The sequence below is a fragment of the Procambarus clarkii genome, chromosome 60, assembly GCF_040958095.1.
Source record: "Procambarus clarkii isolate CNS0578487 chromosome 60, FALCON_Pclarkii_2.0, whole genome shotgun sequence".
NCBI classification, from domain to species: Eukaryota; Metazoa; Arthropoda; class Malacostraca; order Decapoda; family Cambaridae; genus Procambarus; species Procambarus clarkii.
Genome location: NC_091209.1, coordinates 8,258,649 through 8,272,844, shown reverse-complemented (window position 1 = coordinate 8,272,844; position 14,196 = coordinate 8,258,649). Strand labels below are relative to the sequence as shown.

Here is a 14,196-nt window from a genome sequence, read left to right as displayed (position 1 = left end):
GAGCTTGAGACCATCACAATAATTTTGTTGCTTCATCCTGTCTGTGTGCTGTATATATTCTCTGTTCCCTCCCTTTCAGAAATCTCTCTTACTCTGAAAGGTAAAGTGAGTACCAAATAGTACTCAAGGCAAGGTGGGACGCACCAGTGATTTCAATAGTATTAACGTTGTGGTGGGATCCCTGGATTTCAACGTTCTCAGGATCCATCCAGGCATTTTCCTGGCCAATGCTAAATTTGCTTGGTTATGTTCAATAAACATGAGGTCATCAGACATCATAATTCCCAGATCTTTTACATGTTTTCTTTCTATGGGTAGATCTGGTTGTGTTTTTGTCAAGTTCATTTCTACCATACCCAAGTACTGTACAGTGGTACCTCAGCTTACGAATTTAATCCGTTCCCCAAGACAGTTCGTAACCCGAAAATTCATAACCCGAAGCAAATTTTCCCGTAAGAAATAATGTAAATTTTATTAATCTGTTCCACACTCAAAAAAATATTAACTTCAAAGTAAATTTTATACCTAATTCACCCAAATCTTTAATACCAAAGTATGTGCAAGCTATTGTTTACCTTTATTGATGACTCTTGTTGGTGTATGGAAGATGGTGAGGAAGGTGGGAGGAGAGAGGTGTTAGTATTTGGAAGGGGAGTCCCCTTCCATTATAACATTCTTCTGTGATAACTTCTCTGGGGTAATCTGTTTTGCAGGAGTACCACTAGGACCTGCTTGTGGCTCACTGCTTGCTTGTCTTACTAAGAATCTGTTTAAAGACACTTGTTTTTCCCTACATTTTAACACTTGTTTGTAGTGAGACATCACATTGTCATTTAAAAGGTCAATGCAACGGCCTGCTACAGCTTTATCTTGGTGAGTTTTTTCAACAAAACTTTGCAGTTCTTCTCATACTTGCACACATTTTCTTAATGAGGAAGGGACATCCTCTACTGCCTCTACTCACAACTATTTTCTTAGGTTGAACCTTACCACTGACTTTCTTGGGACCCATGGCGAGATATATAATACTGTAATTACTTTTATGTTCAGATATCCAAAATTCTGAAAAACACTGAGATTCTTTACAAAGAATTCAGGCACAATTATCACTAGGCAGAAGGCACTGGTAAACCGAGGCGCAGTCGCCGTGCCACCATGCGCTAGGTCGGCCATACGCGTATCGGCAAACTACGTTACCCGAGGCAAAGTTCATAACCCGAGGCAAAGTTCATAACCCGATTCAAATTTTACGAAGAAATTGGGCTTGTAACCTGAAAAGATTGTAAAGAGGGGCATTCATAAGCCAAGGTGTCACTGTACTTGGAACTTATTGCTGTTAAACATCATGTTATTTTCTGTTACCCAATCAAAGACTGTATTAATATTGGCTTGTAGTTTTTCAATGTCTTGTACAGAAGTAATATTCATGCAGATTTTTGGATCAAATGCAAATGACACAAAGCTGTGACTTGTATTATTGTCTATATCTGATATAAGAATGAGAAAAAGCAGTGTTGCAAGGACTGTACCCTTGGAGTACAGAGCTTTTCACTACACTTGAGTTCATTTTATTTGATTGAATGTTAGGCTTGTAATTCTGTTTGACAGAAAATTGAAAATCTAATGGCCTACTGTACCCATTATATTAATCTCATTTTATGGACATTCACTTTGTGGTAACAATTATCAAATGTCTTTGCAAGGTCTGTGTATACATCATCCTTATTTTGCTTTTCTTCTGCATTTGTGATATTGTTATAGTGGTAAAGTAATTGCAAAAGACAGGATCTTCCTGATCTAAATCCATGTTGACCTGGGTTGTTCTCCATAAAACTGGAGATTTGATTCCTTATCATCTTTCAAAAACTGTTAATGTACAGTATTGTGTGTGATGTTAGTGTGACTGGTCTGTAATTATTAACAAAAAGCCTTACTCCGTTTTTTGTGTAGTGGAACTATATCTACTGATTTAAGTGCTTCTGATGATCTCAAGTTCTATATTTACAAGCATCAGTCCATGGGCAACAATGTTTTCTTCTGAACTAGACAATCTGTCACACGTTGTCAAAGTTGTCTCAAGAGTAGGCCGACTGTCTTGCTTCTGCTGCTCTGCACTGGTTTGTTACTGGAAACAAATGTAAAAAATGTAGAGATGGCTTTTAGTGTTGGTACTATCATTATCCCACCCCCATATTTCACTTGAGATCAGGTATATTTAGTAGTGTTATAGCATTATCATAGCTATTTTAGAGTGCCAGAGGCACACTATTGTATTGGTTAACATGTTCATCTGCACCTGGTATATTTTCTAGTTTCCTCCACATTGCCAAAAATGTGAAAATGAAATCCTCTTAAATTTGATTTGTCATAGAGATGGGAGATATATTCTGTCCAGGAATATGTCCCCTTCCTGTGCCAGTACCATACATACTGAAAATGTTTCCATTGTTCTTCAGTTCGAAGGGGGCACAATGATCGTTATCCTGTTTGCAGCAAGACCCTACCATGTTTAATCCACTTGTACAACCCAACCAACTGACAGTCTTGTGATGTTTATAAAATGGAACAACTGATCCTACAACTTTACACAATAACATACACTTTTCCTCAAATGAAATATCAACTAAAACTACTAGACTTCTTTAATAATGTAACACATGCATACACTGCATGTCAAGACACCCTCAGCCCCCTCTTCATCTAGTATCCAATTTCAAAATAGTTTTGATATCTTTACTTGAATGGCCTTAACTTGATCATCTGTGCACAATACTCTTGCACAGTCTGCTGCCAGAAGTGATCTCCTAGACTTCCCTTTCTCCCAGCTCCACCCTAGCCTTCCTCTTGCACATCCATGACTCGTTTTTTTTTTGTTTTTTTTTTTTTTTTTTTTTTTTTTTTTTTGTACTAGTACCTTTATTTCAGGTTAAAATCCAATGAAAATCTTTTCACCTACCTAGGTTACTTCCTCACCTATGTCTCATAACTCACTTGCTATACACAGATCTCTCAGAACTCCAGTCTTCCTTGTCTGTCCCTCTGTGGTTATACAGCAGTGAGCTCAGATGGCAGTTGTTATGAGATGCTTCATCCTCTCCCACAAGGTGCCTTTCCGTATTTACTGAATACATGTACAGTAATTATATTTGGAAGACGACGTCTGTCCCCGAAGACTGGCTTGCAGCAGCGGTTCTTCCTAATCAGGAACCTGGTACTCTTGGGATTAGGAAAATCCCCTAAGGATTTTCATCTCATTGCCTTGACAAATTGCATCTGCAAGCTCTTCAAATGTATGGTCAATGTCTTGTGTGGTTCTTGAACAGTATCACATCCTATCCTAACCTTTGATATTGCTCACCTTATGTTCTCTTGCTCTTAAATTGGCATCCTTAATGATAATTAACACCTTTTAAATATCCTGCAACTTTGATAGTGCTACAGTGTCTCCCCAGCTTGATGCCTTCTTTTGATAATTGCTTACTTGCTATACACACATTCTTGATATTTACCCCTATTTCAACCCATCCATCTGAAACTATTGAGGCCACACTACAAAACTTCTGGCCATAGGAAACCCAATTTCTCTTATCTTCACCCTTTCCCTGAATAGTAAGAAATTCAATGACCGTTCACTCTCATCTTTGTTCCTTAGCCATAGTACATGTTGGATTCTCATCAGTTTCCTTTACCTGAACCCTCTCTTGCACCTGATTGTGTCTTCATAACTACTCCCATCCTGACCTTTTACAAAACTCCTCTGTTAAACTTGCCTGTGCCAAAACATAAGGATTTTACAGATCCATACTCCAGGTGACCATAATTTCTACCTACTCATATATCTATTACTAGTATTCCCACTTTCCATTTTGCTCTCTACCTGTCTATTCCAAAAACTGTAATGTCTATTCAGTGAAATAAATGTGGCATTTTTCCCTATTTCTTAAAAATTAAGCTTTTAATTCCTAAATTCTCTCTAAGTGTGTTTCAAGGAACCTATGCTTGGTGTGTGGCCTGGACAGTCCGTGAACAAACCTTTTAATCAGGAATGCTGTTCCCTTTCTTCCCATGACTTGAACATCCATTCAATTGCTGCACGTATATTTCTAAATAAACTTTAAACTGTTCATTTTTAACTGTAGACATTCACTATATGGTGATGCTATTAGTAGCCATGGTTGCCTTTTGGAATCTTTATTCTTTCTTTATCTTTATTGATTTTAAAAGTAGTACAGTACAGTGGAACCTCAAGTGACGAGCGCTTCAATCTACGAGTATTTTGAATAACGAGCTCGCCACTCGGCGAAAATTTGTCTCGATTGACGAGCTTTCGCTTGATTAACGAGAAAACCACATGGTGCTTCCTAGCATTCCTGCTGGTTCTCACAAATTCTCGAGACACCTGCGCCGATGCAAATAAATGTTTTTGTTTTTAAGATACTAATGATGCTGGAATGTAAAGGGGGCAACTACTGTAATGTTGCAAAGCATTGATTTTTTTTTTTTTTTTTTTTTAAGTGAAAAGAACTAATGTTAAAAAGTTTCTTTCATGATTGTCAGGTAGGCTGCTCCATTTTTTTTTTTTTAATGAAAAAGAAATTGAAAAAAAAAATGAAACATTACAAATGTTATTCAGTGTATGTCAGGTAGGCTGCTCCATTATTTTAAAAATTGAATATCATATTGATGTTTTTCGGCGGTGGAATGGATTAATTTTATTCCTATTATCTGTATTTTAAATAGGGAAATGTGTTTTGAAAGACGAGCGTTTCACATGACGTGCTCGGTACTGGAAAAGATTAAATTCGTTAATCGAGGCTCCATTGTACTGGGAATTGACTCTTGCACTCTGTCTTGTATTAATTTTGCACTCTGCCCTTCCATTTATTTGCTATTGGTTTGGCAGGCCCTTGATAACCTCCATGGCAGCAACCACTTTCCCATCATCCTGTCCTAATTTTTTTCCTTCACCATTCTCTTTTTTCCCAGATGGTGTCTTGACAGACCAGCCTAGGAATGCTTTGCAACCATTGCCACTATTAATTTAATTGTGAAACACATCTTCCAGTTCTTGAGTCCCTGGTATTCTTTTAGGTGATCTTACTCAATGCAGTCCTTCACTTCATCATAAGCTATTCCTCTTCCAAAAGGTGCAAAATTTAAATAAAAATCTGAATCATTCATTATATTAAAGGAAGCAAGTGCTGTTTTCAGTAAGGTTTTTGCACTGCTGAAAAGGAGAGTTGTAAGTTGTGTCCACTATTAATGTTAATGCCCCCTTTCCTCTGTATCTGGAAGAAGATAAGCAAGATTGAGGAAAAATTCTACCTCCAATATATGCCTCTACTTCATCTTCATGATTCCATTATTTATGACCCATTATATGTTGCAAGTCTGCTTAGTTTCCACTTTTTAGCCTTCAGCACTGGTTTTCACATCTCATGAATTCCTTGCTCTAAGATTTCCCACTGAATCATGCCCCATGAAACATACCTCACAGTCTCAATACACCTACAAAAATTTCTTTACTTCTTTTGAACCTCAATCTGCTCCATCCCATTGACACTCCATGGCAGCAGGCTCTGATGATATTTACTACCATCTCCTATATCTTAAAACATTTATTACAAATCTTTAACCAGATTTGAGACACTGGTTCTTTCTCAGAGAACTGGTGCAATGCTAGTTGTCCTCCTCGTTAAGAAATCCAGAATAAAGGGCAGTTTGACGGGGAATTTACACTGATCTGCAGTACAGTACTGTATTTGTATTTCGCAAGTTATTTTAATGTGCGATTCTTGTGCACTTCATACGGTGTTTGGGAGAGGCACAGCCAAAAATTATATTCCAATCTGGTGTACACAAGTGTTAGGGCACCACTGACATCTTCATAGGTTTATATATGTAGCATCTAAATCTGTGGTGGCCATAGTTTAATTTTTTAAGCTAGAGAACATGTGTGACATTACTGCACTGGACTTAGGATTGTATAATCCATATTTAATTATGTTTTGCTTCCAAGGCAATTTGTCATTTTCCCCTTCAATGCTTCCTCACCTTTAAAGTTTATCTTGAGTCTGCTTTTTGTCTTGTATAGCCATTATGAAAGTACTAAGCACCAGAACTCTCTGCCAACTGGATTTATTCTACACATTTATTCTTTATTCTATTATTAGGTAATTACCAGTGCCAGCTTCCAATCAATAGTATGTCGTTCGGAACTATAAATCATTGCTTTAAGTTTTCTCCCATGAAAAATCTATCTGGGGAAAAGTCGTCGGTCCCTAAGGACTGTCATGACGTGGTTGTTCTTCCTATGCGAAAACCAGGTTCTCTAGGCTAGGGACATCCCTAACGAGTTGCATTTGCAAACTTTTTGAACGTATGATTAATGTCCATCAATCCACCTCTTCCCTTATCCATTTAGCCTTTGCAAGTTTCACAGCACAATGGATGTCTTGGTGAATGTTTTGGAGGGCTCTGTTTGTACTGCCTGTGCTACAAAGACCTCTGTTGTTGCTGTCCTCTTCTTCTTCTTTTTTTTTTTTTTTTTTTTTTTTTTTTTAAACCTGGAAAATGCATATGACACCACCTACAGATACTGTATTTTGTCCCAACTCTGTTCCTTTGGCCTTCATAGTAATCTCCTTCAAAAGCTTCCTCTCTAGTTGTTCCTTTAAAATGAGGCTTGGTAACACACACTCTGCTTCTTTTCGGCAATACGAAGGTGTACCCCCAAGGTAGTGTTCTGAGCACTACTCTTTTTTCCTGGTTGCCCTCAATAGTTTTCTTTCCTCCAGCATTATCTCGGCTCTCTATGTTGACCATCTTACCCTCTGCTGTTATGGCAATGACTTGCCTTTCCTCTAACTGTGGTTTCAACTTGGGATTGATGCTGTGATGTCTTTGGCCACAAATCATGGCTTCCAGTTCTCTACAATTAAGACTTGTGCTATGACTTTTACTCAGAAGCAGGTCATTCTTAGTCTCCCTTTGTCGCTTTATGGTAATCCTCTTTTGTATAAAGATTCTGCTAAACTTTTGGGGTTAATCTTTGACACTCGTTTGTCTTGGTCGCCTCATATCTCTTGCCCCCGAGTTGAATGCTCTAAGGCCCTTAACATATTTAAGGTCTTGCCCCATACTTCCTGGGGAGCTCATAGATGCACCCACCTCTATTTACATTCTTCTGTAAACATGATTATGCAGTCTAAACTCGATTATGGCTGTCCTGTTTGCTTGTCTGCCTCTCAACTCTTCGTCGTCTTGATGTTCCTCACCATACAGTACTGGGTTACACCTCGGCTCTGGTGCCTTTCGTTCGACTCCTACCCTGAGCCTGAATGTTGAAACCGGCATCCTATCTACAGGATCATCGTGATCGCTTCTGCCTTCGCTACCTTCCGCAGTCCCTACAATACCCTCACTTGCTTATGTCGTACTTTGACTACTACCCCTCACGTGGGCCCTATTCCCTTTCACCACCTTCCTTTTTCTGTACGATTGTCTTGCTTGCAAGATTCATGTTACCAATATTTCTCCTTGTGTCATTCCATCCTTGCCCTGCCCCCATGGAGGGTGCCCCCTATCTAAGACTTGTAGAACCTTGACCCACATGGCAAAAGCTTTTACCCCTCCTACAGTTCTGAAATGTCTCTTCCTTGCACACTTTTCTTCACACTCTGTATTAGCCACATGAGATTAACTCTTCGGTACTCAAAATAGACCTACACCTTACTGTCAGAACTGCATTGTTTTGTTGATAAGACACTCACTCCCTCATAGAATGTCCAGATTTTTAGATTGAAGGAACATTTCTGCTTTCCCACTATTCCTACAAGTTTTATGTCCTTTGGTAGCATTCTTGGTGAATGACACCTTTGACATTGCTCATCTTGTGTCTTTGTGCTCTCATATTGGCAGCCTGAATGATGCCTAGAAACTCCAACATTCTGTAAAATAGACAGTGCCATAAGGCATCCTGGCCTGGCATTTTCTTTTGATACTTGCTTTTGTAATATTGTCATTCATTTTACAGTCATCAATTTCTGATATTCACCACATTAATATTGATGCTCTCTTTCCCACAGGATGGCTTTGCAGCCCCTGAGGATGTAGAAGATGTGCCGCCACCTCCAGAAGAAGAAGAATATTAAGTTATTAACACTTCTACTTGTACTCTCATGCAACACTACAGCAAATGCAATACAGGTGTTCAGAGTTCTGGGTGTCTTGACAGGTCATTGCACCTAGGACTGACTAAGTTTAAAAGTCCTCTACACTTCTTGGGTTTTGATAAGCTATACCCATGGACATCACTGTTATTCGTGTAAGCATGAGAGGTTATTTGATGGCTAGTGGAAATCAGCAATTCAAGCATCACTTACTAGCTAATATATTTTCTTGACACAGAAATATAACTGGCTTAACTCCTTGCTTATCATTTAACATTATTAGTAAGAGGTGAATCAGGTTGGGTACTTTAATGGCATTAAGTAACAGCAAGATAATGTTTCTTTATAGTTCTTTATAATTTTGTCTTTATAATTCTTTATAATTTTGAGTACTCTTCGGTACTCAAAATAGACCTACACCTTACTGTCAGAACTGCATTGTTTTGTTGATAAGACACTCACTGCCTCATAGAATGTCCTGATTTTTTAGTAAGAGGTGAATCAGGTTGGGTACTTTAATGACATTAAGTAACAGCAAGATAATGTTTCTTTATAATTTTGAGTACAAAATTTATAATTATAATTTATAATTTTTTAATGGCATTAAGTAACAGCAAGATAATGTTTCTTTATAATCTGGCATGATGCAGAAAACTGTTTTATACATTGGAAACATTTAGTTTTGTCTGCAAGTCTTCAGTGTCCTCTAGATTTCCGTTATGTGCAAAATAAATTATTTGCAACAGCTTTCACAAATGATGTAGGTTTTTATATTCTTTTGAATGATCATTAACATAGTCAATTTGTGGTTTATTAAAGCAATTACACAAATTAGTTTTATATTTTAATAAACATTAGCTTAAAATTTCTACATGGTGTTCATGAACATAGAGCTCAATTTTCCCCTTCCTATTATTAAGCTTGTATTACTAGGTTTGGGGCTACAATAATTCTACACATCCTTAAATTTGACTTTCAAGTAGCTGCTGTAAATTTAATGTATATAGTCATCAGCTGCAGCTACTTACGTAGGTTACACATATAAAATATAGATTTTTGCTAACTTTGGGTTTTACTCTGGAAAGCATGGCCTCTCTTTTTACCTAAAACTTCATTTAGTTTCTGAAGAATTTAAAAAAAAATCAAAATTATGCAATTGGTGATCTAACTATTGATATACATTCAAACTACATTTGATTAATAACTAATATGAGGTGTTACATTTGGGGTATGTTTATATTCAACAGTTGTATTAATGTGTTCAATTTCACCATCATGAACGTCACTTTCACTCATGCCTGCCTATCATCCTTCAATACATGACTCGTCTATCCCTTTTCTCCACTGTTACCATTACCATCACATTTACTTCCATGTCACCTTACATCCTTTTTGGTTTTTACTTTCACTTCATCTTTCCACCTGTTGCCTGTACAGTGTTTGGTCTAGTACATGTCAAAATGCCATCCCCCCCCCCCTTTTTTTCTCTGCCTTATTCATTTTTTCTAGTCCTTTCTTTATCTTGGAATAACTTAAATTTTTGAATTTGAACTTATCACTTATGTTTCATATTCAGAAAATGTTTATTTCATAAATTTCATAATGCTGTGACTGTTCATTTTCTGAGAGGGACCCACAGTAGATCCCCAATCCTACTGATACCACCAAGATTTAACCCATCACATCAGACCTCTGAGACCCATCCATTGCCTACCAAGAGCCAGGACCAGAATCTGACTCACTCGCAAGATGATGAGGAGCAGGTGATCTTTGATCACCCACAAAAACTGGGAAATGCACACTGGAAAGCAGATGCAACAAAAGCAACTGCTTGAAGAAAGCAAAGCACTCGTGGGCAAACAAAGCTAACAAATAATGCTATGGGGTAATTACCATTACAGATGTGCCTGATCACCACCAAATTGCAACCTAGGTCTTCTAAGGTCTCGGCCAGCCCAGTACCTGTAGTCTTAGTTGGACTCAATCTTAGCCTCTCGCTTTAAGCTAACTGGTGCTGACTTTCCCTGGAACATTGCTTTTTACCAGGGGCCGTTGCTTTGCTTGTTTTTGCTTATGCTTCATGGGTGTTAACGATCATGTGTCTTGGTTTACCTTAGGGAGTGCCTCATTTCCTTCAGGCAGTCTTTGTTTTGTTACACCTATCTTCTGGTGGTTTTTATCCAGGTTTATTATCTCTAATCCCCTCCTTCTCTCTGCTTCATAGTGAGCCAGATTCTGCTTCTGGCTTTCAGAAGGGAACGGATGGGTTTCAGAGGCCTTGTCTGTTAGGTCGAGGCTTAGCGGTGCCAGATTTGAGCTTGGGGAACAATTTGGCGCCCATTAGAGTAATGCATTTCATTACGGTCAGTGCTTAATTTGTCCCAACCCGTCCGCTTGTCAAGGAAATACTCTCGTCTTTAATACAGATTTCTTTGTACAGAACTATGCATGGTGTATATTATTGTATTTTCTGTGGACATTAATATGAATGTGGATAATGTGATACTGATTAGTAATGGCTTCTAGGAGGCTATGCATGTTAAATAATGTAACTCGAAGGTATTATTTTGCTAGGGGTTTGAATACTAAGAGGAAATTTATATTTTGCCTTCATTAGTTATATTAGCAGGGACTTAGTAAATGTGACACTGAAAATAATGGTCACTTAGTATGTTTAAATAAAATATTCTTTGATTTCAAATTTTAGAATTAAGTAAGTTAAGTGACTAAAGTATTTTAGCTATAACAAAATAATTATAATTTTATGTAGCTGTTAGATTCATGTTTCATTCTACTGTGATTGGTTACCATCTCTGAAGACATTAATAGACTTAATAATGGCAGAAGTACTCTTAAGAAAAGGAAGACTGAATACTTCCATTATAGATTGGTCAGTGCCTGGGATGATACAGCCCAGCTGCTATGTTTCTTTGATACTTTGAATGTTAACAAGTCTTCATTTTTTCCAATCTTGCCAACACATGCCTTATATCAGCTACAAGTAAATATAGACCTCCAAGGCATTTGCCCACTTACAAGATAGCATACTGGTAATGGATTGAAATAATTAAGCAGTTACAAAATTATTTGCAATATGCCCTTTTGGGAAAATTAATTACATATCATATAAGCAATAGTAATTTGTCTAACCCCTAGAAATATTGTTCATTATAGATTCCTTTCGAGTTTCAATTAAATTTTAATTATGGAGGAACCATTGTCATTCATATTCTTTATGTACTTACACTTGTACAATTTCTAGATGAGTAATCTAATGCTGGATGTGGCTGAGTTTGCAGCAGGGCAATTGTAAGATAGCAATACTCAACTTATACTCTCTTTAATGTATTATTTGATTCACATCAGAGTAAATGTATAGAAAAACAGTGTATCTTGTATAAAAACCTTCCATGCAGTTAGTTGGAGTAATAACCAGACCAAATATGAATTATAATAGTCTGTATTTCTGGAAAGCTGTGCTATATTATGTGATGCCCCTGAAGTAACACCTGTATGTTAAGTGTCCATCTATCTGTAATAAGTCTTCACACTTGTAATGTGCATTTTGCTGTTGTGATGAACCTGGAGGATTTTTAACTTGTACTGTGACATGGTTAGAGCTAGTGCTGCAGAGGTCCATAGTAGCTTCAAAAATACTGTGACATTCTGCCAAGCAGGTCTACAGTAGCTCTGTAACTAATTTTGGTTATCCAAATATTTTTATATTGGTTTTGGTAAACACTGCATCTGCCATGCATTCCAAAATGCATTTCTTATTACTTAAAAAGATGGTATTATGAACGTTTGTAACATTCCTTTCATGCACTTACAAATGTATTATATGATAAAATTGTTTGCAATAGATAACTCAAATATAAGTTATGCCATTATATTTCACCTTTGTATATGTACTTTTTCACCAATTTATAATGTTAAAGCTGCATAAACAGAAACTAATCTAAAGATGTTGAGAAATTAATACCAGTGTTTATATTAAACTTGTACAGTACTAAAGATTCTACACGGTGACTAGCTTTTCAAATTGCGGTAAGAACCAGTTGCCATCTTGTTTCTCTGTACTGCATATAAAAGTTGCTACTGCTAGCTCTGGTATTGATAAACTGTGTAAAATAAAGCTGATCAAATGTAACTCAATAGGGTTAGGTGTTCAGATTAGGGTCACTATGACAAGGTCAACAAGTGGGATGGATGTTCAGATTAGGGTCAATATGATGGTCGGCGGATAACAAGTTGGGTGCTTCACGGTGATTTTTCCCACTGAGTTAACTGCTCTAGCCATAACTATTTCTTATTAAAATGAATATGGGTTACTGTACCATTAGGAATACTGTATAAGCTATTGTGCTGTCCTTCAAATTCGGAAAGTTAAAAAATAGCCGTTTCCATATAATTCGACAATACTGTACTAGGTAGTCCTCCTGAGCTGTGTCCTAAGTTGATAAGTTGCTGCTGGAATTGTTTGTAATCATTTATGTTGAGTATTTGTACTAAAAACTCATTGTTATTGAAAAATTAAGACAGTTTATATCACTTCCTTACTGCTTCAATTTTTTGTGCAGTAAATGGTTAAAAATAAATTTAAAACGTTGATTTTTAACAATAAAAATGGACATTTGTTTTTTTGTGATTTTTTTCTCTAGTACACCTTAGGGGTAAAGTATAGTTTTGCTATAATATTTTTAATTATTTTTAAGCAAATGAATTTGTGGGAGATTAGTAATAAACTATGTCCAGAACTGTCCTAGGTTTTGGTGGTATAGTATTTCATTAGCAAGCCATGTGTCCCTAGTAAATGTTATAGAATCACTTATGCAGAGACCCTGGGAGGGCAGCCTTTTTTTTTTCACAATGGTACTCTTGATCATCAAATGCATAGGATCTATACTTTTGGGGGGAGGGGGAAAGCTACCTTTTATGAGAAAGCCTTTTAGCAAATCCCTTACATGGTTGTTGCCTTGTCATGGCGGCTCTAGTGCAGTTTCCAGCAGAGACAGGTGTTCTGCCCCCCCTTCCTCCTCCCTGTTGGAATAGCACATGGTCAAAAACACAGCATTTAGGCAAGTGCTCAAGTAAATAGTCTTCCCTGGAGCTAGACATGAACCCAGCTATAGGTGACGTAAAAGGGGTTTTCGATGTGGATTCAAAATATAACCTACTTAAAAATATTCTAAGCAAAGTCCAGAAATGTAGTATACCATATAAATTGAATAGATCGAATACTAAAGTTTAGAACAGGAATTTGCACAACTGGTTAGAAATACTAAAGAGAAGGAAAGCAAAAAGAAACTATGAAGTTCGCATAGCAGAGCAAGCGAAGACAAATCCTAAAGGGTTTTTCCAGTTATACCGGACAAAGATTAGGGAAAGAATAGGTCCATTAAAAACTGAGACAGGTCAAATAACAGATAGTGATGAAGATATGAGTAGTATTTTTAATAAATATCTGTATTTACTGAGGAGGAACTTAACAATATGCCTTCAGCCGAACAAGTCTTATGTGGGTGGGGACGAGGACAGGTTGACTAGTTTAGCAGTTACCAGGGAGGATGTAATTAAACAAATAGTAAAACTCAAACCAAACAAATCCCCAGGGCCGGATGAAGTGTTTGCCAGGGTGCTTAAAGAATGCAAAGAGGAGCTTTGCGACCCACTGTCTACCACATTTAATAAATCAATAGAGTCAGGCAGAGTGCCAGTTATGGAAAGTTGCTAATGTGATACCAGTTTTTAAGAAAGGAGATAGATCACTTGCGTCAAACTATCGGCCAATTAGCCTAACGTCTATTGTGGGAAAGTTACTCGAATCGATAATTGCAAATAAAATTCGTCTTCATCTTGAAAAACATAAATTAATAATTGAGTCGCAACATGGTTTTATAAATGACCGTTCATGTTTAACAAATTTGTTATCTTTTTATTCTAGCATAGTTGAGGCAGTTGATAGTTTGGGATTAAGTCAGAGTGGGATAATGTTGTTAGTGGAGTACCTCAAGGCTCTGTCCTG

At 37.2% G+C, this 14,196-nt stretch overlaps 1 protein-coding gene across 8 annotated transcripts in view; it reads left to right on the top strand.

Annotated features, from left to right (window-relative positions):
• The window catches only part of Eb1 (microtubule-associated protein RP/EB family member 1), a 93,615-nt gene extending 80,805 nt beyond the window's left edge, over positions 1-12,810 (top strand). For 7 of the 8 annotated variants that reach the window (XM_069307436.1, XM_069307439.1, XM_069307433.1 and 4 more), the window contains one exon: positions 8,088-12,810. In XM_069307436.1, coding sequence (XP_069163537.1) covers positions 8,088-8,153 — 66 coding nt within the window. In that variant the 3' untranslated portion in view covers positions 8,154-12,810. The remainder of the gene's footprint in view (positions 1-8,087) is intronic. The other variant, XM_069307438.1, reaches the window with a different exon arrangement.
• Positions 12,811-14,196: the final 1,386 nt, after the last annotated feature.